Here is a 21946-nt window from a genome sequence, read left to right on the forward strand (position 1 = left end):
GAGGGGAGAGAGAAGGGACAGAGAGAAAAGGAGAGGGGAGAGAGAGAAGAGAGAGAGAAAGGAGAGAGAGAAGAGTAAAATATAGAAAGGAGAGAGAAGGGGAGAGAAAGAAATAGAGCAAAGAGAGACAAGAGAGAGAGAGAAGGGGGGGAGAGAGAAAGAGAGAGAAAATAGAGAGAGAAGGGAGGGGGAGAAGGAGGGGGAGAGAAAGAGAAAGAAAGAGAGAAAAAGGAGGGAGAGAGAGAAGGGGAGAGAAAGAGAAAAAAAGACAGAAGAGAGAGAAGGAGGGAGAGAGAGAGTAGGAGAGAGAGAAAGGAAAGAGAGAGAAAAGACAGTGGGAGGGAAGGGGAGAGAGAGAGTAGAGACCGACAGCAAGAGAAGAGAGAGAGAAAGGAGATAGAAGGGGGAGAAAGAGAGAGACAGAAGAAAGAGAAGGGGGGAGAGAAAGAGTAGGAGAGAGAGAAAAGAGAAGGTGGGAGAAGGATGAGGAGAGAGAAGGAGAGACAGAAAAAGGAGAGATAAAAATGGGAGAGAGGGATAAAGAGAGCAAGGAGGGAGAGAGAAAGTATTTATTTATATCATAAACAACAATGCTGCAAACTGAAATACACCACAATTTACCTAATGGGCAAGATGACCAGCCCAACAGAGGAAGAACAGGCTCAAATCAAAGAGGACAAATTTGTAAATGCTCAGCTATCCCCAATTTTTTTTGACTTGCTGTGTTTCCCCATCACTACTCGGTTACAGGTATTTGCCACTATTGCAAATAAAAGCATTTTATGATCAGCTTTGGAGACTTACTTCTGGATTTGATGTAACAATCACTGCAGGTGAGAAGTCCACCTTTGATCCGGACGTCCATTCCAGTTTCGGTGTGTCCAATTTGTCCCTTACAAATTCCACACTGTGCATGGACAAAGAAGGATGCATGTTTTTTATTTAGCTGACGTTCACGGCAATTCTAATTAATTTTTAGGTCTTGTTGTGGCCTGTCGGCTACCAAACCCTCCAGCAGCCGAATCACAGGAGGAAAAGGAGGAGGCGTGGGAGTCAGGTTGTTGTACATAACTGGTTGGGTTTGGCAATACAAAAACAAGTTAACAATGAAGGCTTGCATGGATTGAAGTACTATAGCTTGAAGAGCCAATGTTGCATTATTGCTTATTGCCATAAGAGGGAGCCAGAAGTGTGATCTTTCTCTCTGTTATTTCTGAGTTTGGTATTGATGATACATTGTGACCGCTGTAGTAAGAACTCTGTGTTCAATGATCGTTTATGTATTTGTAAGCTATACAACTAAAGCTAATAGTATTGTTAATGTATTGAGAGTAATTGACTGATTTGACTGTGTTTATCCAACTCCGCAAGGAGTTGGGTAGCTTTAAAGTTTAATCAATTAAATATTAAATTAAATTAAATATTGGTTGCTAGGCTCTGGTCGGGAACAGCAAATACGGTCGAGATAAACCTACCCTGAAGCACTGAATATGGAAATGAAGACCAAGGCTTTCAATAATCATGGCGGCTCCTTTTCCGAGGGGGAGTCCACAGCTGGAGCAGAGTTTCTTCCCACTGATGGACCTGAAAAGACAAAAACGGAGTTGAAGTCTTTCCGGGTGACTTGCGACAATCCAGGAACCCTCAACGTGAATGACCAGAATCGAGCGTATCAATTGCTGTTGCGAAGTGAAACGTCGGTTGGGTGGGTTTTACTCTCATTTGAGAACTTTCTTTGCCACGGTGGCTGTAAGTCAGGCGTGTCAAACTCAATTTCATTGAAGGCCGCATCAGGGTTGGGTTTGACCTCAGGGGCAGGCGGGGGTTGCTACTTACTGCCACTACCAGAATGATGCGCGTGCTGCTGTGCGTCGCTGGGGTGCGCGGAAAGCAAAATCTCGCGAGAGGACGCACGCAGGAGATTTTGGTGATTTTTTTACTTCTGCACATGCGCAGAAGCAAAATATTGTTGAAATCTCTCTGGTGCGTGTGTCCCCTCAGAATAATTAATTAATTAATTAATCTATCTATCTATCTATCAATCAATCAATCAATCAATTAATCAACCAATTAATCAACCAATTAATCAACCAATTAATCGATCAATTAATCAACCAATTAACCGACCAATTAACCGACCAATTAATCGACCAATTAATCGACCAATTAATCGACCAATTAATCGATCAATCAATTAATCGATCAATCAATTAATCGATCAATCAATTAATCAATCAATCAATTAATCAATCAATCAATTAATCAATCAATCAATCAATTAGATATGTATGCCGCCCCTCTGCACATGCGCAGAAGCCAAATCTCGCGCCCACGGGCCCGCACGCAGCCCTGGATGTGCCCACCCCCGCTCCGGTAGCACCAAAGACAACGTTCCTTTGCTGTTCAGGAAGCTTCCCTGATACCCCCGAGTGCCAAAAACGGTCAAACCAGAAGTCCGGAAAAAAGGACTTCCGGTTTTCCCATTGTGCTGTTTTTTGCATCCCAAGACTTTAGGAAGCTTCCCTGAAGGCTCCAGAGTGTGAAACACAGCACAACAGGCAAACCGGAAGTCTGTTTATCTGAACTTCCGGTTTGCCCATTTGGCCGTTTTTTCACTGCCCCAGGCTTCAGTGAGGCCTGTACGCATGCGTGTGGACGGGGAGAATTGTCTGCATGTGCAGGGGGCAGTATGTGCATAAAGGGGAGGGAACAGCATGCTAGCACACACACACACACACACATGCCTTTTGGGCACACAAACCCAAAATGTTTTGACATCACTGGCCTAGATCCACGGCCGCATTAATTAAACTTTGGGCTAATACATTTTAGGTACGTAATTGGCTGGCAAAATGTTTTTAGTAGGCCTTGATACCTGTTAGGCGGTTGGCTTTGGACAGTGGGAGAAAGTGGTGACGATGGCCCAGTTCTGGAGCTGCCTTGGGAAGCTGCCCTGGAGTATAAAACAAGAAATGAATTCCGAGTAGTAAATCTTTATCAATTTATTTAGAAAATGTACAGAGCCGCCTACATCCTTGCAGCGACTATAAGAGGTTTAGAAACAATAAAAACACTGTCAATGTTGAAGCTGGGCCTGGCCGAAGCCATCTTGGAGCATCAGTGTTGCCACAATGGAGTTGAGTGTAGGGAGGGGGAATTAGATAATAATAATAATAATAATAATAATAATAATAATAATAATAATTGATTAGATTTGTATGCCGCCCCTCTCCGAAGACTCGGGGTGGCTCACAACAACGATAAAAACAATATTATAGCTGGGGATTGGTATTTATCTATCTATCTATCTATCTATCTATCTATCTATCTATCTATCTATCTATCTATCTATCTATCTATCTATCTATCTATCTATCTATCTATGAGATTTGTATGCCGCCCTCTCCGCAGACTCGGGGCGGCTAACAACAGTAAAAAGGCAATGTAAACAAATCTAATATTAAAAGTAATTTAAAAAACCCCAATTTAAAGAACCAATCGCACATACAGACATACCATGCATAAATTTTATAAGCCTAGGGGGAAGGGAATATCTCAATTCCCTCATGCCTGACGACAGAGGTGGGTTTTAAGAAGCGTACGAAAGGCAAGGAGGGTAGGGGCAACTCTGATATCTGGGGGGAGTTGGTTCCAGAGGGTCAGGGCCACCACAGAGAAGGCTCTTCCCCTGGGTCCCACCAAACGACATTGTTTAGTCGACGGGACCCGGAGAAGGCCAACTCTGTGGGACCTAACCAGTCATTGGGATTCGTGCGGTATCCAAAACAAAATACTTTCTCTTGGGTGTAGTATTCCTTGTGTAGGTCAAAGGTGATATGGTTGGGCAAGCCCAGATATGACACAAAGCCACCTATGGATGCTCAGTTCACATCATGCTGTTAGCATAAGTTAGCTAACTTATTTTTATTATAATTTTGTTTTTTATTTTTATTATAACTTGTTTTTTTGCCATCAAGGAGTTTCTGGGTAGAGCTGGAAAGTCCAATCTTGGGGCAAGTTGTTCCAGGAGGGACATGCCGGCTGGCGCCATCAAAGCACATTCTTTCCAAAACTTTCAAAATGCACTTACCGCTTAACTTCTTTTGAAGAACTGACCGGCTGGCTTAAATTATACGCTGGCTGTGAAATAGAAGGGCTGCATTCTGTTGGTGGGGACTGGTTCCACAGCACATCTGAAAGGGAGGATTTGAAGTTAGGGAATGAGATGCGCAGGGCCGTTCCCGAGGAAAGCGAGTCTGAACTCTAGGTAGTTATACAGGAGGAGGAGGGGATGGGGGAGGGAAAGAAAAAGGAGGAAAAGGGAGAAGGGGAAGAAAGAGGAAGAGGGGGAACAGGAAGATGGGAAGGAAAGAAGGAGAAGGATGGGAGAGACAGAAACATAGAGGGAGGGAGAAAGAAAAAGAGAAAGAATGAAAAAAGGAAGGAAGGAAGGAAGGAAGGAAGGAAGGAACCAAAGGATGGGAGGGAAAGAAGAAGAAGGATGGGAGACACAGAGACAGAATTGGAGGCAAAGAGAGGGGATGGGGAAAGAAAAAGAAAGAGAGAGAAAAAAATAAGGAAGGAAGGAAAGAAGGGAGGGAGGGAGGGAGGGAGGGAGGAACCAAAGGATGGGAGGGAAAGGAGAAGGATGGGAGAAACAGAAAAAGAGACAGAAACGGAGGCAGAGAGGGAGGGAGGAAAAAAGGGAGGAAAAGAAGGAAGCAAGGAAGGAGGGAAGGAAGGGGAGGAAGGGGAGGAAGAAGAGGATGGGAGGGAAAGAATGAGAAGAATGGGAGACACAGGTAAAAAGAGAGCGAAAGACAGAATGGAGGTGAAGGAAAGAAAGGAAGGAAGGGAGGGAGGAAGAAAGGAAGGGGAGAAACAAGAGGATGGGAGAGAAGGAATGAGAAGTATGGGAGAAAGTAAGAGAGAGAGAGAAAGAAAAAAGAAAGAGAAAAAGAGGAAGAGAAGGAAAGAGAAGGTGAAGGATAAGGGGAAAGGAAAGAAGGAGGAAGAGGAAGAAGAAGGAACAGGAGGAGGCCTTTTCAAAATTGTACAGAATTGAACTACAGTGTTCCCTCGATTTTCGCGGGTTCGAACTTCGCGAAAAGTCTATACCACGGTATTTCAAAAATATTAATTAAAAAATATTTTGCAGGTTTTTTCCCTATACCATGGTTTTTCCCGCCCAATGACATCATATGTCATCGCCAAACTTTCATCTGCCTTTCATAAATATTTTTTAAAATAAACTTTAATAAATAAACATGGTGAGTAATAATCTAAATGATTGCTAAGGGAATGGGAAATTGCAATTCAGGGGTTTAAAGTGTTATGGGAAGGCTTGTGATACTGTTCATAGCCAAAAATAGTGTATTTACTTCCGCATCTCTACTTCACGGAAATTCAACTTTCGCGGGCGGTCTCGGAACGCATCCCACGCGAAAATCGAGGGAACACTGTATTTTGTCTTTTAAGGATGGAAACAGACTTATAGCTAAGACCGAGCCGAGAATTTGGGGAAACAACAGGCCAAAAGGCAGGATACAAAAGAGGAAAAGCATTCCAAAACTAGCACCTTTCACATACTGTCCTTAATTTCCTGTTGACATTTCCGTCTGCATTTCTACAGCTCTTAGAAGTAAGTTCAACTCGGTGCAAACAATTCATGCATTTCTTCTCACCAGAGTAGAAACAACGCCAGTGAGAAGAAAAGAAGATACTGTAAGTAGTTTAAAAAGCCAAAACTTTTGATATTTTTTTCAAAAGCATAGCCACCACCTACCTGGACATAATGGCAAAGACATGTTCTTGGGAGATGAGTCTCCCGGTGTTGGAACTTGCTCTTTGTGTCTCCAAGTCGGGCTTTCCAGATATTCTTCCTTATTCACAGGGCTGAAAAGCAGAAAATATATTGTAAGAAAAGTGGAAAATTGCTTTAATTGTTCTGGTGAATTATCCATAATTAATCCACAATTAAAATTCGAATGCAAAGGCAACCTTAAACAATTGTATTTATAAAATAAATACAATTTATTTTATATTGTATATTGAAACAAACTTCCAGCAGACGTGGTTGGTAAATCCACAGTAACAGAATTTAAACATGCCTGGGATAAACATAGATCCATCCTAAGATAAAATACAAAAAATAGTATAAGGGCAGACTAGATGGATCATGAGGTCTTTCTCTGCCGTCAGTCTTCTATGTTTCTAAAAACAGAGATGAGATCATCTGAATGCCAGGCTGTTGGCCAATTCAACAGCTCTCAAAAAAGTCTAGAATGCTGGCCAAAATAGGCTCGTAAATTCTCAATCGTTAATTCTCGGCTCTGACAATTTACTCACTCAGCTCCATTCAAAGCTGGGATTTCAGAATCCAGGCAGATTAGGAGAAGCTCTCTGCTGCAAGTCTTTGCTCTCCATTTTAGGAATGTTGATTCTCCTCCCCCTCTTTCCCACGGGCCTCCCTTTTTATACTGCCAGGGATGGCAGAATGTACATAGAGATATTCAATGCCTAGACCCCCGTCTATAGAGATATTCATGTCTGGTTCTCATTCTTCTGACTCTCACTTCTATTATAGGGTCCTCAATGTCCCCATTGTCCTCCGACTCAGCCACTACCAGAGCTGGGGGTTCTACAGTCGGTGGTGGTACACTAGGTTCTAACTCCCATTCACTCTCAGACTCAGTTGACAAAAACATTGGCCTGGATACCCAGATGGACCTGGCTCATCTTCCTCAAAGTCTGTGACCAGCTGAGCCGGTCAGAAAATAATACGGCTAATCCTCGACTTACATCAATTCGTTTAGTGACTGTTTGGAATTACAACGGCACAGGGGAAAATAACTTCTTTAACACTTACGACCTCATGGTCATGTGGTCATAATTCAGATACTTGGCCACTGACTCACATTTATGATGATCACAGTGACCCAGGGAGGTCACGTGATCCTGTTTTGCAACCATCTGACAAGCCAAGTCAATGGAGAAGCCCGATTCACTTAACAAGCATGTTCCTGATGTAACAACTGCAACGATTAACAACGGTGGTGAGGAAGGTCATAAAATGGACCCAAGCTCACTTAGCAACTGCCTTGGTTAGCAATGAAAATTTTTGGGATTACTTATGGCCATAAGTCAAGGACTAGCTGGATCATGATATTTTATCTGTACAGTGGTACCTCTACTTATGAACTTAGCTTGTTCTGTGACCAGGTTCTTAAGTAGAGAAGTTTGTGAGAAGAAGCAATTTTTCCCATAGGAATCAATGTAAAAGCAAATAATGTGTGCAATCCGGGAAACCACAGGGAGGGTGGAAGCCCTGTTTCCTCCCAGGAGATTCCTAGAGAGGCCCCACAGAGGCTTCTTCCCGCCTTTTCCGGCCCTGTTTCCTCCCAGAAGATTCCTAGAGAGGCCCCACGGAGGCTTCTCCCCGCCTTTTCCGGCCCTGTTTCCTCCCAGAAGATTCCGAGAGGCCCCACAGAGACTTCTCCCTGCCGTTTCCGGCCCTGTTTCCTCCAAGGAGATTCCTAGAGAGGCCCCATGGAGATTTCTCCCCATCTTTTCCGGCCCTCTTGCCTCCCAGGATATTCCTAGAGAAGCCCCACGTAGGCTTCTCCCTGCCTTTTCTGGTTACAGTTTCGGAGGCTCAGGTTCTTAAGTAGAAAATGGTTCTTGAGAAGAGGCAAAAAAATCTTGAACACCCGGTTCTTATCTACAAAAGTTTGTAAGTAGAGAGGTTCTTAAGTAGAGGTACCACTGTATTTTGCCAAAACTGCAGCCAACGAATATTTGAAGCCGCTTCACTGCTATCTCATGTCTCCAAATCCGAATAAGATTGGTGATTAATATTAGCCTATTTTTTTCTAATTTAGTAAATAACAGTTTCTAAACTTAAATAAATAAATATTTATTTATTTAATTTAATTTCTTTTATTTAATTCAACTTTTATGCCGCCCAATTCCTTAGAGACTTTTGCATGTGCAAAAGTAAAAAAAATTTTTTCACCAAAATCTCATGCGCCCATGCTTCTTCTCGCAAGATTTGCTTCCTGCACATACGCAGAAGCCAAATCTCCTTCCAACCCACCGGTCACCTGGAGCTGTGTCCGCATCAGCACCGGTAGCGGTGGTAAATTGGAAACCACGCCTGTCCCTGCCCTAAACCAAATGTCCATCTCTCTTCTGACGGTTGTTCTTTGCTCATACTGTACATTTTTCTCAAGATACATCCGTTATGAAATTTCTTTTGTTCTTACGCACCACGCATTCTTCTCTCGCGGTTGATATTCCTTATATTTGGCGCCATCTTGTTCATAGGGTAACGTCTTCAGTTTCGCCTCTTCGTTTGGCTTCCTATCGTCTTCCGAGTAACTGAGGTCAATCAAATTCTACCCAAACAAATATATGTGGTTATAAAACATTTAAGCCAGAGAGCGGACATCTTTCACTCAATGGGCTTAACCTGTGCTGCTACCAAGAATTCAATCTCATTTACCGTCTTATTAACCAACCAGCGGTAGTTGCTCCTGCTTCATCAAACTGGTAATGGTGTCAGTAGGAGGCTCTGTCCACTCAATCAGAATGCTTCTGTGCATGCACAGAAGCATTGCGAGTGCGTGCGCAACAGCAAACCAGGACCGACGGGATTTGTAACCCATGATTGCAGCAATGGCAAACCTTATTTTGGTCCGCTTGCCAAAAGATTGTGTTTATTTATTTATTTATTTATTTTATTTATTTATTTATTTATTTATTTATTAGATTTGTATGCTGCCCCTTTCCATAGACTCGGGGCGGCTCACAACACAATAAAACAGTTCATGACAAATCTAATAATTTACAATTTAAAATATTAAAAAAACCCATTATTTAAGCAAACATACATACAAGCATACCATACATGAATTGAATAGGTCCGGGGGAGATGTCTCAGTTCCCCCATGCCTGACGACAAAGGTGGGTTTTAAGGAGTTTACGAAAGGCATGGAGGGTAGGGGCAGTTCTAATCTCTGGGAGGAGCTGGTTCCAGAGAGTCGGGGCCGCCACAGAGAAGGCTCTTCCCCTGGGGCCCGCCAACCGACATTGTTTAGTTGACGGGACCCGGAGAAGGCCCACTCTGTTGGACCTAATCGGTCGCTGGGATTCGTGCGGCAGAAGGCGGTCTCGGAGATATTCTGGTCCGATGCCATGAAGGGCTTTATAGGTCATAACCAACACTTTGAATTGTGACCGGAAATTGATCAGCAACCAATGCAGACTGCGGAGTGTTGGAGTAACATGGGCATACCTAGGGAATCCCATGACTGCTCTCGCAGCTGCATTCTGCATGATCTGAAGTTTCCGAACACTTTTCAAAGGTAGCCCCATGTAGAGAGCATTACAGTAGTCGAACCTCGAGGTGATGAGGGCATGAGTGGCTGTGAGCAGTGACTCCCGGTCCAAATAAGGCCGCAACTGGTGCACCAGGCGAACCTGGGCAAACGCCCCCCTCGCCACAGCTGAAAGATGGTTCTCTAATGTGAGCTGTGGATCGAGGAGGACGCCCAAGTTGCGGATCCTCTCTGAGGGGGTCAATAATTCCCCCCCCCCCCAGGGTGATGGATGGACAGATGGAATTGTCCTTGGGAGGCAGAACCCACAGCCACTCCGTCTTATCCGGGTTGAGCACCCACGCTCACACCCATTCCCTCCCCTCCCCCCCCAATGTGCCATCCCCCGTTTCAGCCTTAAATTCCACTCGCGGACCCACCATAGTCTTGTTGGCATCCGTCAGAGAAGACGACGAAGACAGGGGTTCTGCAGAGCTTGAAGCCAGCATGAAGGGAACCAGGGTATCTTCAAGGATCTTGCGTTCCTACAGAGGGGAAGACAGTTATAAATCCATGAAGATTCTCAGTCACCCAGGTAGAAGATGTGCAGGTGGGGATCCCTCTTCGCCGGTGCTACCAGATCACTCCTACTTGCACGCACAACAGTGCGAGATTTGGCCTCGGCACATGTGCCGGAAGCCAAAACCTATGTGAGGACACGCATGCAAGTGAGATTTTGGCGATTTTCGCTGATTTTGTTTCCACGCATGCGCAGGAGCATAACAACCAGCGAAAATCGCTCATGCATGCGTCCTCACACAAGGTTTGGGTTCCGGCGCATGCGCAGAAGCTGAATCTCGCGCCGATGTGCGCACCCGCCCACCGGTCAGCCGGAGCTAAGCATGCAGTTCCATTTTCACTACCACGGTGTCGTATTGGACTGTACTGGCTGCAACCCGTTACTGAAGTTGAGTCATGGCAACTGGGACTTCGCTTTCTTTTTTCACTTGGATTAACCGCGAACTGTCTCATAGGTAAGAAAGCAAGGATAAATAAAGGGAAATTTTTCTTCACCCAGAGGGTTGTTGGTTTATGGAATTCACTTCCAGAAGAGGTCATGCCAGCTGTCAGCCTTGATAGCTTCAAGGCAGGATTAGACAGATTCATGGATGCCAAGTGTATCGGAGGTTATTGAAACGGATGTCCAAGTGCTGCCTCTATGTTGGTTGAGGCAGGCAGGATTCCCTTGGGTCCCATTTGTTGGGGGTCAAGGGAAAGGGAGGGTCTTGCCTTCTCTTTCTGCTCAAGATCCCCATGGACAATTGGTGGGTTACTGGGGGACACAGAATGCTGGACTCGATGGGTTTGGCCTGATTCAGCATCTTCTTAGGTTCTTATGTTGTAACCCACCACTGGTGTGGTCTAGTCAGCCTCCTGCACCATGGGGGAGTATTTGCCCTCCCCAGGCTCCGGAGGCTTTTCTTAAACAACCAGGAGGGCGAAAATGCCCTCCCCAGGCTCCGGAGGCTGAAAACCTGCGCAGGAAGCAACATCTCATCAGGGGATGCATGCGTGCGCAAGATTTCGGTGATTTTCTGCATGCGCAAAAGCAAAATTCTCTGAAATCTCATGCATGCACCTGTCCCCTGGTGAGATTTTGCTTCCTGCACATGCGCAGAAGCAAAAACATGCTGGGAGGCGCATGTCTAAGCTGGGCACGCAGCTCAACTTTTACTACCAGTGTGGCATCCTTTACTGTTCTGGTAAGAACCTGCTACTGGGTCAGTGCGACCTTCTACAAAATAAACTTTAAAAGAGGGAGGAAAAAAACGAAAATACTTTTGGGAATAAAATTGCAAAAAGTGAGAAGAGCAAGGGTGCATCTTGAGTTGGGAGGCACATCCTGATCCGTCCGCAATCACAACTCGGACTTCGTACCTCTTCGTAATACTTGCGTTCCTCTTCTTCCACTTCCTTCTGTGCCTTTTCCCATTCTTTTTTCAACTTCTCCTGCTCTTTCTGATACCTCTCCTACGGAAAGAGTAGCGACACAAGCTGTAAACCAGAAAGCTGTAAACCTTCCAGAAAGCCACATCAAAGGACAATCCGAAATGTCCTGTTTTAATATTAAGAATTAGTATTAAGATAAGGCAGCTGAGTTAAGTCCTGACTTAGTCATGTTTGGAGTAGATCTATTTCAATAATTAGGAGGAATTAGTGTGACTACATTTAAGAAAACTGTCTGGCAGTGATATACTGCCATAATGTACATTTCTCCAATTCCTTGCTATTTCTATGCACAGAAATATACAGCAAACAGTGTACAGTGGTACCTCTACGTAAGAACGCCTCTGCTTATGAACTTTTCTAGATAAGAACTGGTTGTTCAAGATTTTTTTTTGCCTTTTCTCAAGAACCATTTTCTACTTACGAACACGAGCCAAAAGGCAAGGAGAAGCCTCCGTGGAGCCTCTCTAGGAATCTCCTGGGAGGAAACAGGGACGGAAAAAGCAGGGAGAAGCCTCCGTGGGGCCTCTCTAGGAATCTCCTGGGTGGAACCAGGGCTGGAAAAGGTGGGGAGAAGCCTCCATGGGGCCTCTCTAGGAATCTCCTGGGAGGAACCAGGGCTGGAAAAGGTGGGGAGAAGCCTCCATGGGGCCTCTCTAGGAATCTCCTGGGAGGAATCAGGGCCTCCACACTTCCTGTGGTTTCTCCAATCGCATACATTATTTGCTTTTACATTGATTCCTAGGGGGAAAATTGCTTCTTCTTACAAACTTTTCTACTTAATGCCTGGTCAGAGGACGAATTAAGTTCGTAATTAGAGGCACCACTCTATATCCTCTGTGCTGTTTGCTGTTTGGCAAATTGGTGTGAGGCAGAGGCCTTTTCCCCCCTTGTTTTCCTCCCCTAAAACTAAGGTTGTATCTTTTTTTTTTCCCCTTTCGCCCCCCTCCTTTTTTTTCCGGGCGGTGTGTACAAAGGGCAGGTTGTATCTTATACTCCGGTGCGTCTTATGTTCTCAAAACTATGGTTTCTGTAAAAATAACAAAGGCGGGATCCAAATTAATTGCTATCTCACCCTTCTGAAAATAAGCACATATTGAGAAAAACAAAAACTCTAAATCCAGATCTACCTGAAGCAGACGTTCTTGTTCCTGCTGCCAACGTTCCTGGCGCCTACGTTCCTCTTCCGGATCCCAAGACCAGCAAGTCGAGCGCTTCAATAAGTTTGATCAAATGTACAATTAGAAGCAGATATAATACAGGCCCCTTTGCATGCTTTACCCCGAAATCCTTCCGAGGAATCTACAGCAGGGACGTCAAACTCGATTTCATTCTAAAAAGGGGCACAACAGGGTTGTGTTTAGGTGGGGGTTGCCGCTACCACTACTACAGGTGAGCTGCGCATGCAGTTTCGTGTCTCTGGGATGTGCCCGTGCACATCCCAGTGAGATTTTGCTTCTGCGCATCTGCAGGAAGCAAAAGTTTGCAAGGAGATGTGTATGCAATTTTGGCAAATTTTTGCTTCCGCGCATGCGCAGAAGCAAAGAAAATCACTGAAATATTTCTCTCTCTCTTTCCTCAGATTTTGCTTCCGTGCATGCACAGAAGGAAAAAAAATATAACCGAAATATTTCTCTCTTTCAGGTTCCCTCAGGAGATTTTGCTTCCACGCATGTGCAGAAGCAAAAGAAAATCACTGGAATATTTCTCTCTCTCAGGTTCCCTCAGGAGATTTTGCTTCTGTGCATGTGCAGAAGAAAAAAAAATCATCAAAATCTTTCTCTCTCTCGGGTTCCCTCAGGAGATTTTGCTTCCGCGCATGTGCAGAAGCAAAAAAAATCACTGAAATATTTCTCTCTCTCGGGTTCCCTCAGGAGATTTTGCTTCCACGCATGTGCAGAAGCAAAAAAATCATCAAAATCTTTCTCTCTCTCAGGTTCCCTCAGGAGATTTTGCTTCCACGCATGTGCAGAAGCAAAAAAAATCACCGGAATGTATTTCTCTCTCTTGGGTTCCCTCAGGAGATTTTGCTTCCGCGCATGTGCAGAAGCAAAAAAAAATCACTGAAATATTTCTCTCTCTCAGGTTCCCTCAGGAGGTTTTGCTTCCGCGCATGTGCAGAAGCAAAAAAAAAATCACTGAAATATTTCTCTCTCTCAAGTTCCCTCAGGAGATTTTTCTTCTGCGCATGCGCAGAAGCAAAAAAACCCATATATTATTTATTAGACTTTTATGCCGCCCCTCTCCGAGGACCCGTAGCAGCTCACAACATGAATACAAAAAGTATGTATACAAATCTAATAGTTAAGAACAGTATATTAAAATCCCATTATGCTAAAAAACAGTCAGTCTACTCAATCACATCCACACATAACATTTAATGGTCAGTGAGGGAGGGGGCATGATCTAGTTGTCCCAAGCCTGGCGACATAGATGGGTCTTAAGTGTCTTGCGGAAGGCAAGGAGGGTGGGGGCAGTATGAATCTCCGGAGAGAGCTGATTCCAGAGGGCCAGAGCTGCCACGGAGAAGGCTCTTCCCCTAAGGCCCACCAAACGGGACCTGGAGAGGGCCAACTCTGTGGAACCTTATCGTCGGCTGGGATTTGTGCGGCAGAAGGCTGTCCTGTAAGTAATCTGTAGGTTTTGCTAAGGAGAAATATTTGAAATATTCAAAATGTTCAAATTCCCCTCCTAAGACTCTGAGCAGCTTTTTAAAAGTTCAAGATTTCCAATAAGATCAACGTACATTTGTTGTGTCCCTGTTCTCAGCGGCGGCTGCAGAAAAAAAGAAGAAAAACAGCCAAAATTAAACATTTAAACATGTTAAACATTCAAGAGGCATGCCAATTTTACTCCCCCTCCCCCCTGGTTTGCCATTGTGCTGTTTTTTGCTCTCCGGAGGGTTCAAGAAGCCCGGAGTGCAAAAAACAGCACAGCAAGCAAACCAGAAATATGTTTTCCCAAACTTCCGGTTTGCCCGTTGGGGGATTTTTTTTGCCTCCAGGCTTCAGGGAACAAAATGGCCTTTCCCTTTCTCCCCTTCTCCATCCCCCTCCCATCCTCTCTCCCCCATCTCTCTTCCTCCCTCTCCTTCTTCCTCTCTCTCCCTCCTTCTCTCCCTGTTTCTCCCTCCCTCCTTCCCGCTCTCTCTCCCTGTATGTGTTCGTTTGTGAAAAATCAGGCGCGCTGGAGCTGAAACGTGGCAAAGTCTTGCGTCTCCTTCGATATGGCTCTGCTTGCCATAGGTTAGCCATCACGGGTAAATGTATTAAAATAAAATAATAATAAAATAATATAATAAAATAAAACCAAATCCTGCAACCGTTCTTCCTATGTTTTAGCCTCCAGGCCTTGATAATCATCTTAGTTGCTCTCCTCTGCACTTTTTCCAAAGTCTCAACATCGTTTTTGTAACGTGGGGACCAAAACTGGATGCAGCTATTCCAGATGTGGCCTTACTAAGGCTTTATAAAGCGGTACTTGTTGTGGTTAGCTCTGGCCCAGCTCCTGCCCCAAGGACTGTGGATGTGGGGGAGACATCCACATGCTGCAGGCCTGTTTTGCCCCCGGTGGAATCTGCTGAAGGCTCCTCTGACCAAGAAGACAGGAGTGACAGAGAGGAGGAGAGTGTGGCAGACAGCTCAGAAGGAGATCAATTATCTAGCTCCTCCTTGGATTCAGAACAAGAGTTAATGATACAGCCACGCATGCGGAGAGCGATGCATAGGCAGCAACAACTGAGAGATTATTATCAAAGAAAATGAGGCCACCTGTGGTTGGGTGGGGCTGTGGTAATTAGTGAGGCTGCTATTAATAGCAGCCTGTGGGTTTGGCCATTGTGGAGGATTATCTGATCGTTGTGTTTCGTGACTGCTTTACTGACTTTGACCTTTTGTGTGCTGATTTTTCCCCGCTTTGAAACTAAACCAGAGCAAAGTGTGTTTCACTTTGTGAAAGACGAAGGACTGTGAATTGCCTCACAGCTGCAATCTAAGTATCACAGAACTGATAAGGGACTTGTACAAATTACCAGTTTGTTTGGAGACGAGTGCTCTTTGCTATACCAAAAGAGGGCTTAGGTTAAGGGAATTTTCATTATAAAGAACACTGTTTTGAATTTTCAAACGTGTGTGAGTCTGAAATTTGTACCTGTGAATTTTTGGGAGGGGTCTAACAGAGAGCCCGACAGAACAGGTACTAATACTTCACGTGATTTTGATTCTATGCCTCTTGTTTACACAACCAAGGATTGTGCTGGCCTTTTTGGCTGGCGATCGTCCACTAGGACTCTAAGGTCCCTCTCGCTGTTACTGAATTTTTTGAGCCAGGTTTCGCTTTATCTGTACTTTGTACCTTTGGTTTTTTTTTTCCCCTGCCCAGGTATAAAACCTTGCTTTTCTTCATAAACTCAAACTGGCAGATAGGTTTATTCCTAGCTAGGAAATTTACCTTTTTGATCTTGTAGCGGTGCGTCCTGCAAAAGCCCTTGGCTTGGCTCTGGGAACTGGTTCGGAACAGAAACAGGTAGGTCCTCACCTGGTTTCAGAGCCTCCGAGTTATCCATCTGGACCTGGAAGTCCATTAGTAAAAAACATCATTAGCATATCCTCAAAGTACAGTGTTCCCTCGATTTTCGCGGGTTCAAACTTCGCGGATAGCCTATACCACGGTTTTTCAAAAAATATTAATTAAAAAATATTTCACGTTTTTTTCCCTATACCACGTTTTTTTCCACCCAATGACATCATATGACATCGCCAAACTAATAATTTTTGCAAATAAATAAAAAAAATAATTATTGTTAATAAATAATTATGTTTATAAATATCAGGATCACTAAGTGTCTTATTCAATGGTGAGTACCAGTAATAATGGTGAGTAAATGGTTGTTAAGGGAATGGGAAATGGTAATTTAGGAGTTCAAAGTGTTAAGGGAAGGCTTGTGATACGGTCCATAGCCAAAAATGGTGTATTTACTTCCGCATCTCTACTTCGCGGAAATTCGACTTTCACGGGCGGTCTCGGAACGCATCCCCAGCAGAAATTGAGGGAACACTGTAGTACAATTCTTTTGAAGTTGTTCGGACCAGAAAATAAAAGAGCAAAGCCATGCTTAATTGAGAATAGATTGTATTAAACTGAATTTTGCAAATCCATTATTTTGCCCTATATCTCGTTGTTATTGTTGTTATTGTTCAATTTTATTTTATTTTATTTTAATACAAACAACCCATCGTAAAGAATGTGTCGTCTGGGTACAAATGTTTTGTGCAATAATATAGTTAAACGTTTACAGCCATATTCGCTATCCTCTCTATTCTTAACTTAATACCAGTACTTAACATATCTAATACACTGCTAAAAAAAAATAAAGGGAACACTCAAAGAACACATCCTACATCTGAATGAATGAAATATTCTCATTTAATACTGTCCTGTACAATGTTGAATGTGCACAATCAATTTGAATGTGAAATTGATTGTCAATCAGTGTTGCTTCCTAAGTGGACAGTTGGATTTCACAGAAGTTTGATTTACTTGGAGTTATATTGTGTTGTTTAAGTGTTCCCTTTATTTTTTTTGAGCTGTATATGATAACAATCCTCTCCTATTTAACTATTAATTCATTTTTCTATATTTCACTCCTCTACTTTTATTTCTAATTTTCATATTTTATTCTCTAACCATTGGTAAAACATCTCCCATATAATATAACACTTGCTTTGTTCTTTCTCTCTAGTTGCCAGTGTTAACCTATTTATTTTGGACAAGTCAATATTTTTCTAATCATGTTCTCCTCTGTAGGAATCTCTTCACTTTTCCAATTTTGGGCAAATGCAATTCTCGCCGCAGTTATTACATGGATAATCAAACATATACTTTCTTTACTGTGTTTCTTCTACTCTCTCCCTCTCTCCCTTCTTACCTCCCTCCCTCCCCCCTCTCTTCCTCTCCCCTTACCCCTCCCTCTGTGCCTCTCCCTCCACCTCTCTCCATTCCCTTCTCTCTCCCTCCATCTCTCCCATCCCCTCTCCCTCTCTCCTCTCTCCTCTCTCCCCCTCCCTCTCTTCTTCCCCTCCCTCCCTCCACCTCCCTCTCCTCCCTCCTCCCTCTCACTCTTCCTCTCTCCCTTCCCCTTTCCTCCATCTCTTCCTCCTTTCCCACTCTCTCTCTTTCCCTCTCTCCCCCTTCTCCCTCCCCCACCCTCTCTCTCCGCCTCTAAGTCTCTCTCCCTCCCTTTCCTCCCTCTCTCTCTCTCCTGTCTCTTCCTCCATCCCTTTCTCTCCCTCCTTTCCATCCTCTCTCTCTCTGAGTTTATTGTAAGTTTCTTCCCCTCCCTCCCTCTTTCCCTCCTCCCTCTCCTCCCTTCCTTCTTCCATCTTTCCCTCCCTCCTCCCTCTCTCCCTCTTTCTCTTCCAACCTCCCTCTCTCCCCCTCCCTCTCACACTGCCTTCCTCCATCTCTTTCCCCTTCCTCACCCCCTCCTCTCCCTTCCTTTCTCCATCTCTTCCTCCCTCTCCTTCTTCCTCTCCCTCCCTCCTTCTCTCCATTTCTTCCCCCCCTCCTTCCCGTTCTCTCTCTCCCTATGTGTGTTCGTTTGTGAAAAATGCACATTTCCTTATTTCACTTGTTTCTCAACACACAGATTTTAAGTTACCTTCTGGCTCCCTGAAGCTTCTGTCCCCTTCGGTTCTCCTCCTTCCAAGGTTTTCACCTCTTGAGTTGAATTCAGCTCAGGATGTGACTCTGTTACATCCGAATGATTCTGGAAGGAGGAAATCTCCACATCGGCGGCCAGAAGGTTGGCACAGGAAAACATTGTGCCAGATTCCGTGTGGTCTGGACCTGATCCATTCCAAAGACCAAAGAGAAAAAAAGAAAAATAAAGAAAAAGGAAAAAAAATTAAACCACCCATTTGGCCAAATAAAAAAAAATATTATTTCATTTTTTTACTTGTTCATTGTCATTGTTGTCATTGTTAATATTGTCCATTGTATTTATTTAATTTTTATTATTATTATTATTATTATTATTATTATTATTATTATTATTATTATGTTTTGGTTTGTATTTTTTTCTTTTTTATGTTTTGTAAATGTGTAGATGTATAAATGTTTTTGGTTATATATTTTTAAAATTAATAAAAACTATTAAAAAAATAATTTATTTCAGTTATAGTTTGTTTTTTTAAAAAAAAATATTTTTATTGGTATATAAACTTTAAAAACAAAGTACAAAATAAGAGAAGAAAAACACCACAAAAAAGAAAAAAACCAGAAAAAAAGACATACAAAAATTATAAAAACATATCAAAACCATCTACACAACAAATATACATAAATATCTATTAATTCTATTACGGCACACATATCGACTCCTATTCTATGCTTTAAGATTTCCTTTGTTAACTTCATATAAAGCCCTACATGGTATCGGGCCAGAATATCTCCAGGACCGTCTTCTGCCACATGAATCCCAGCGGCCGATAAGGACCCACAGAGCTGGCCTTCTCTGGGTCCCGTCAAGTAAACAGTGTCGTCTGGCGCGCCCCAGAGGAAGAGCCTTCTCTGTGGTGGCCCCGGCCTTCTGGAATCAACTCCCCCCAGAGATAAGAACTGCCCCCACCCTCCTTATCTTCTGTAAATTGCTTAAGACCCGCCTATATCGCCAGGCATGGGGGAATTAAGACATCTCCCCCAGGCTTATATAGTTTTATGTATGGTATGCTTGTCTTGCATGGTTTTAAATGATGGGTTTTTAGGTACTTTCTTTTAAATATTAGATTTGTTACATTGCACATTGTTGTTATTGCTGTGAGCCGCCCCGAGTCTACGGAGAGGGGAGGCATACAAATCTAATAAATTATTATTATTATTATTATTATTATTAATTATTATTATTTTACATGAATTTATAGATTTAAACATAGAAAGATAGAAGATTGATGGCAAAAAAAGACCTCATGGTCCATCGTCTGCCCTTATAATATTTCCTGTATTTTATCTTAGGATGGATCTATGCTTATCCCAGGCATGTTTAAATTCAGCTCCTGTGGATTTACCAACCACGTCTGCTGGAAGTCTGTTCCAAGCATCTACTACTCTTTCAGTAAAATAATATTTTCTCATGTTGCTTCTGATCTTTCCCCCAACTAACCTCAGATTGTGCCCCCTTGTTCTTGTGTTCACTTTCCTAGTCTTCTTAGTCTTCGGAGCGGCATACAAATCTAATAAACTATAAACTATAAAAACACTTCCCTCCTGAGCCTTATTTAACCCTTTAACATATTTACATGTTTTGATCATGTCCCCCCTTTCCCTTCTGTCCTCCAGACTATACAGATTGAGTTAATGAAGTCTTTCCTGAGGAGGGTGGGAGGGAGGGAAGAAAGGAAGTAAAGGGAGGAAGGAAGTGAAAGGAGGAAGGAAGAAAGGATGGAAAGAAGGAGGGAGGGATGGAAGGAAAGAAGGAGGGAGTTAAGGAAGGAAGGAAGGAAGGAAAGAAGGAGGGAGGAAAGGAAGAAAGTAGGGAAGGGAGGGAGGAAAGAAAGGAAGTAAAGGAAGGAAGGAAGTGAAAGGAGGAAGGAGGGAAGGAAGGAAGGATGGAAAGAAGGAGGGAGTGAAGGAAGGAGGGAAGGAAAGAAAGAAGGAAGGAAAGAAAGAAGGAGCTAAGGAAGGAAGGAAAGAAGGAGGGAGGGAGGAAAGGAAGGAAAAGAAGGAAGGAGGGAGGGAAGGAAGGAAGGAGGGAGGGTGGGAGGAAAGAAAGGAAGTAAAGGAAGGAAGGAAGGAAGTGAAAGGAGTAAGGAGGGAAGGAAGGATGGAAAGAAGGAGGGAGGGAGTGAAGGAAGGAAAGAGGGAAGGAAGGAAAGAAGGAAGGAAAGAAGGAGGGAGTTAAGGAAAGAAAGAAGGAAAGAAGGAAGTAGGGAAGGAAGGAAAGAAAGAGAAAGAAAGAAAGAAAGGAAGGAAGAAAGGAGGAACGAAGTAAGTAAGTAAGTAAATAGGGAGGAGGAATGTGGTGGTGCCAAAAGGCAGTGGTGCCAATAGGCAGCCGACTTTCATGAGGAACAAATTTTCATGACAGGACAGAACGTAGAATAATAGCGATGGAAGGGACCTTGCTTGAAACGTACAGAAACTATTTGCTGCTGCTGCTTTCTTTAATCTTCCACTTTCGGGAACTTTTTTTTTTTTTAAATGCCTCATGGGCCCCAGCTACAGAAAAAGCAGCCAATTTGCTTTCACATCAGGAGAAAAATGATTCTTTTGAACATTTTTCCTGCATCCCGCTGTGTTAACTGCTGCGGTTAAAATTGCAAATCATCGCCTACCCCCTTATTATTCATTTATAAGAAAATAACTACATATCGAATCATGCAGTTAATTAATTACTTTCTATGGATTTTTTTTTTTTTTAAAAGAGGGCTTAGTTTAAGTGAATTTGCACCTGTGAATTTTCGGGAGGATTCTACCAGAGAGCCCGACAGAACAATAAGGAGTGTAAAACAGAGGTGCCACACAAGTGTTCAATGTTTTAAAATGACTTTTGTGTTTTTCTTCCCTTCTTCCTCCCCTCCTCCACCACTTTTTCTTCTCCTCTTCCTCTTCTGTCCCTTCCACTTTCTCCTCCTCCCTCCTCCTCTCCACAAAACCCCACTCCCTTCTAGCTCTGATGATGTGACCATCTTTGGTATTGAGACGTCTGCATGAAAGCCACCAAGCTCACAGGCCCCCCAACAGTTCAACCCTGAGATGTTTACAGAACTGTTTACTTTATTTATAAAAAAAAAAGTTCCATTTGGAAAAACCCTACCCAAGGTTTTCTTCCGAATTGTTTCTTCCGAATCGGTTCTATCTTTTCGTCTGGCTGGTTCAGCTTCTTCCGCGAAGGACTCCTGCAGAAAACATGGAATTCATGGTTAAAGCAGAAGCCAAAGAAACGCATCGGTTTTCATTTATCCGACTTCTATCCCGCCACAATCAAATGACTTCTCGACAGTTGGAATCTGCTTTTAGGTTTGGCATTCCTTTTTAGAGAAGCAATTTGGGGTAAAGTAAGACCAACAAATTAATTCAGATTTAAATGTTGTCAAGGGCTGATTTGTTAAGCCAAAGAGATACAGTGGTACCTCTACTTACGAACTTAATTTGCTCCGTGACCAGGTTCTTAAGTAGAAAAGTTTGTAAGAAGAAGCAATTTTTCCCCTAGGAATCAATGTAAAAGCAAAGAATGCATGCGATTGGGGAAACCACAGGGAGGGTGGAGGCCCCGTTTCCTCCCAGGAGATTCCTAGAGAGGCCCCACAGAGGCTTCTCCCTACCTTTTCTGGCCCTGTTTCCTCCCAGGAGTTTCCTAGAGAGGCCCCATGGAGGCTTCTCCCTGCCTTTTCCGGCTCTGTTTCCTCCCAGGAGATTCCTAGAGAGGCCCCACAGAGGCTTCTCCCTACCTTTTCTGGCCCTGTTTCCTCCCAGGAGTTTCCTAGAGAGGCCCCACGGAGGCTTCTCCCCGCCTTTTCCGGTCCTGTTTCCTCCCAGGAGATTCCTAGAGAGGCCCCACGGAGGCTTCTCCCCGCCTTTTCCGGCCCTGTTTCCTCCCAGGAGATTCCTAGAGAGGCCCCACAGAG

The 21946-nt window shown here is 43.7% G+C and overlaps 1 protein-coding gene across 4 annotated transcripts in view; it reads right to left on the minus strand.

Annotated features, from left to right (window-relative positions):
• Positions 1 to 21946, minus strand: part of LIMCH1 (LIM and calponin homology domains 1) — a 228193-nt gene that overhangs the window by 1847 nt on the left and 204400 nt on the right. For all 4 annotated transcript variants that reach the window (XM_070757047.1, XM_070757045.1, XM_070757049.1 and 1 more), the window contains 13 exons: positions 21136 to 21217; positions 17983 to 18170; positions 15774 to 15894; positions 14071 to 14099; positions 12455 to 12538; positions 11256 to 11348; positions 9758 to 9862; positions 8269 to 8396; positions 5786 to 5895; positions 4091 to 4193; positions 2876 to 2953; positions 1476 to 1584; positions 805 to 907 (listed from right to left, as the gene is read on the minus strand). In XM_070757047.1, the coding sequence (XP_070613148.1) occupies positions 805 to 907; positions 1476 to 1584; positions 2876 to 2953; positions 4091 to 4193; positions 5786 to 5895; positions 8269 to 8396; positions 9758 to 9862; positions 11256 to 11348; positions 12455 to 12538; positions 14071 to 14099; positions 15774 to 15894; positions 17983 to 18170; positions 21136 to 21217 (1333 nt within the window). The remainder of the gene's footprint in view (positions 1 to 804; positions 908 to 1475; positions 1585 to 2875; positions 2954 to 4090; positions 4194 to 5785; positions 5896 to 8268; positions 8397 to 9757; positions 9863 to 11255; positions 11349 to 12454; positions 12539 to 14070; positions 14100 to 15773; positions 15895 to 17982; positions 18171 to 21135; positions 21218 to 21946) is intronic.

The sequence above is a fragment of the Erythrolamprus reginae genome, chromosome 7 (genome assembly GCF_031021105.1).
Source record: "Erythrolamprus reginae isolate rEryReg1 chromosome 7, rEryReg1.hap1, whole genome shotgun sequence".
NCBI classification, from domain to species: Eukaryota; Metazoa; Chordata; class Lepidosauria; order Squamata; family Dipsadidae; genus Erythrolamprus; species Erythrolamprus reginae.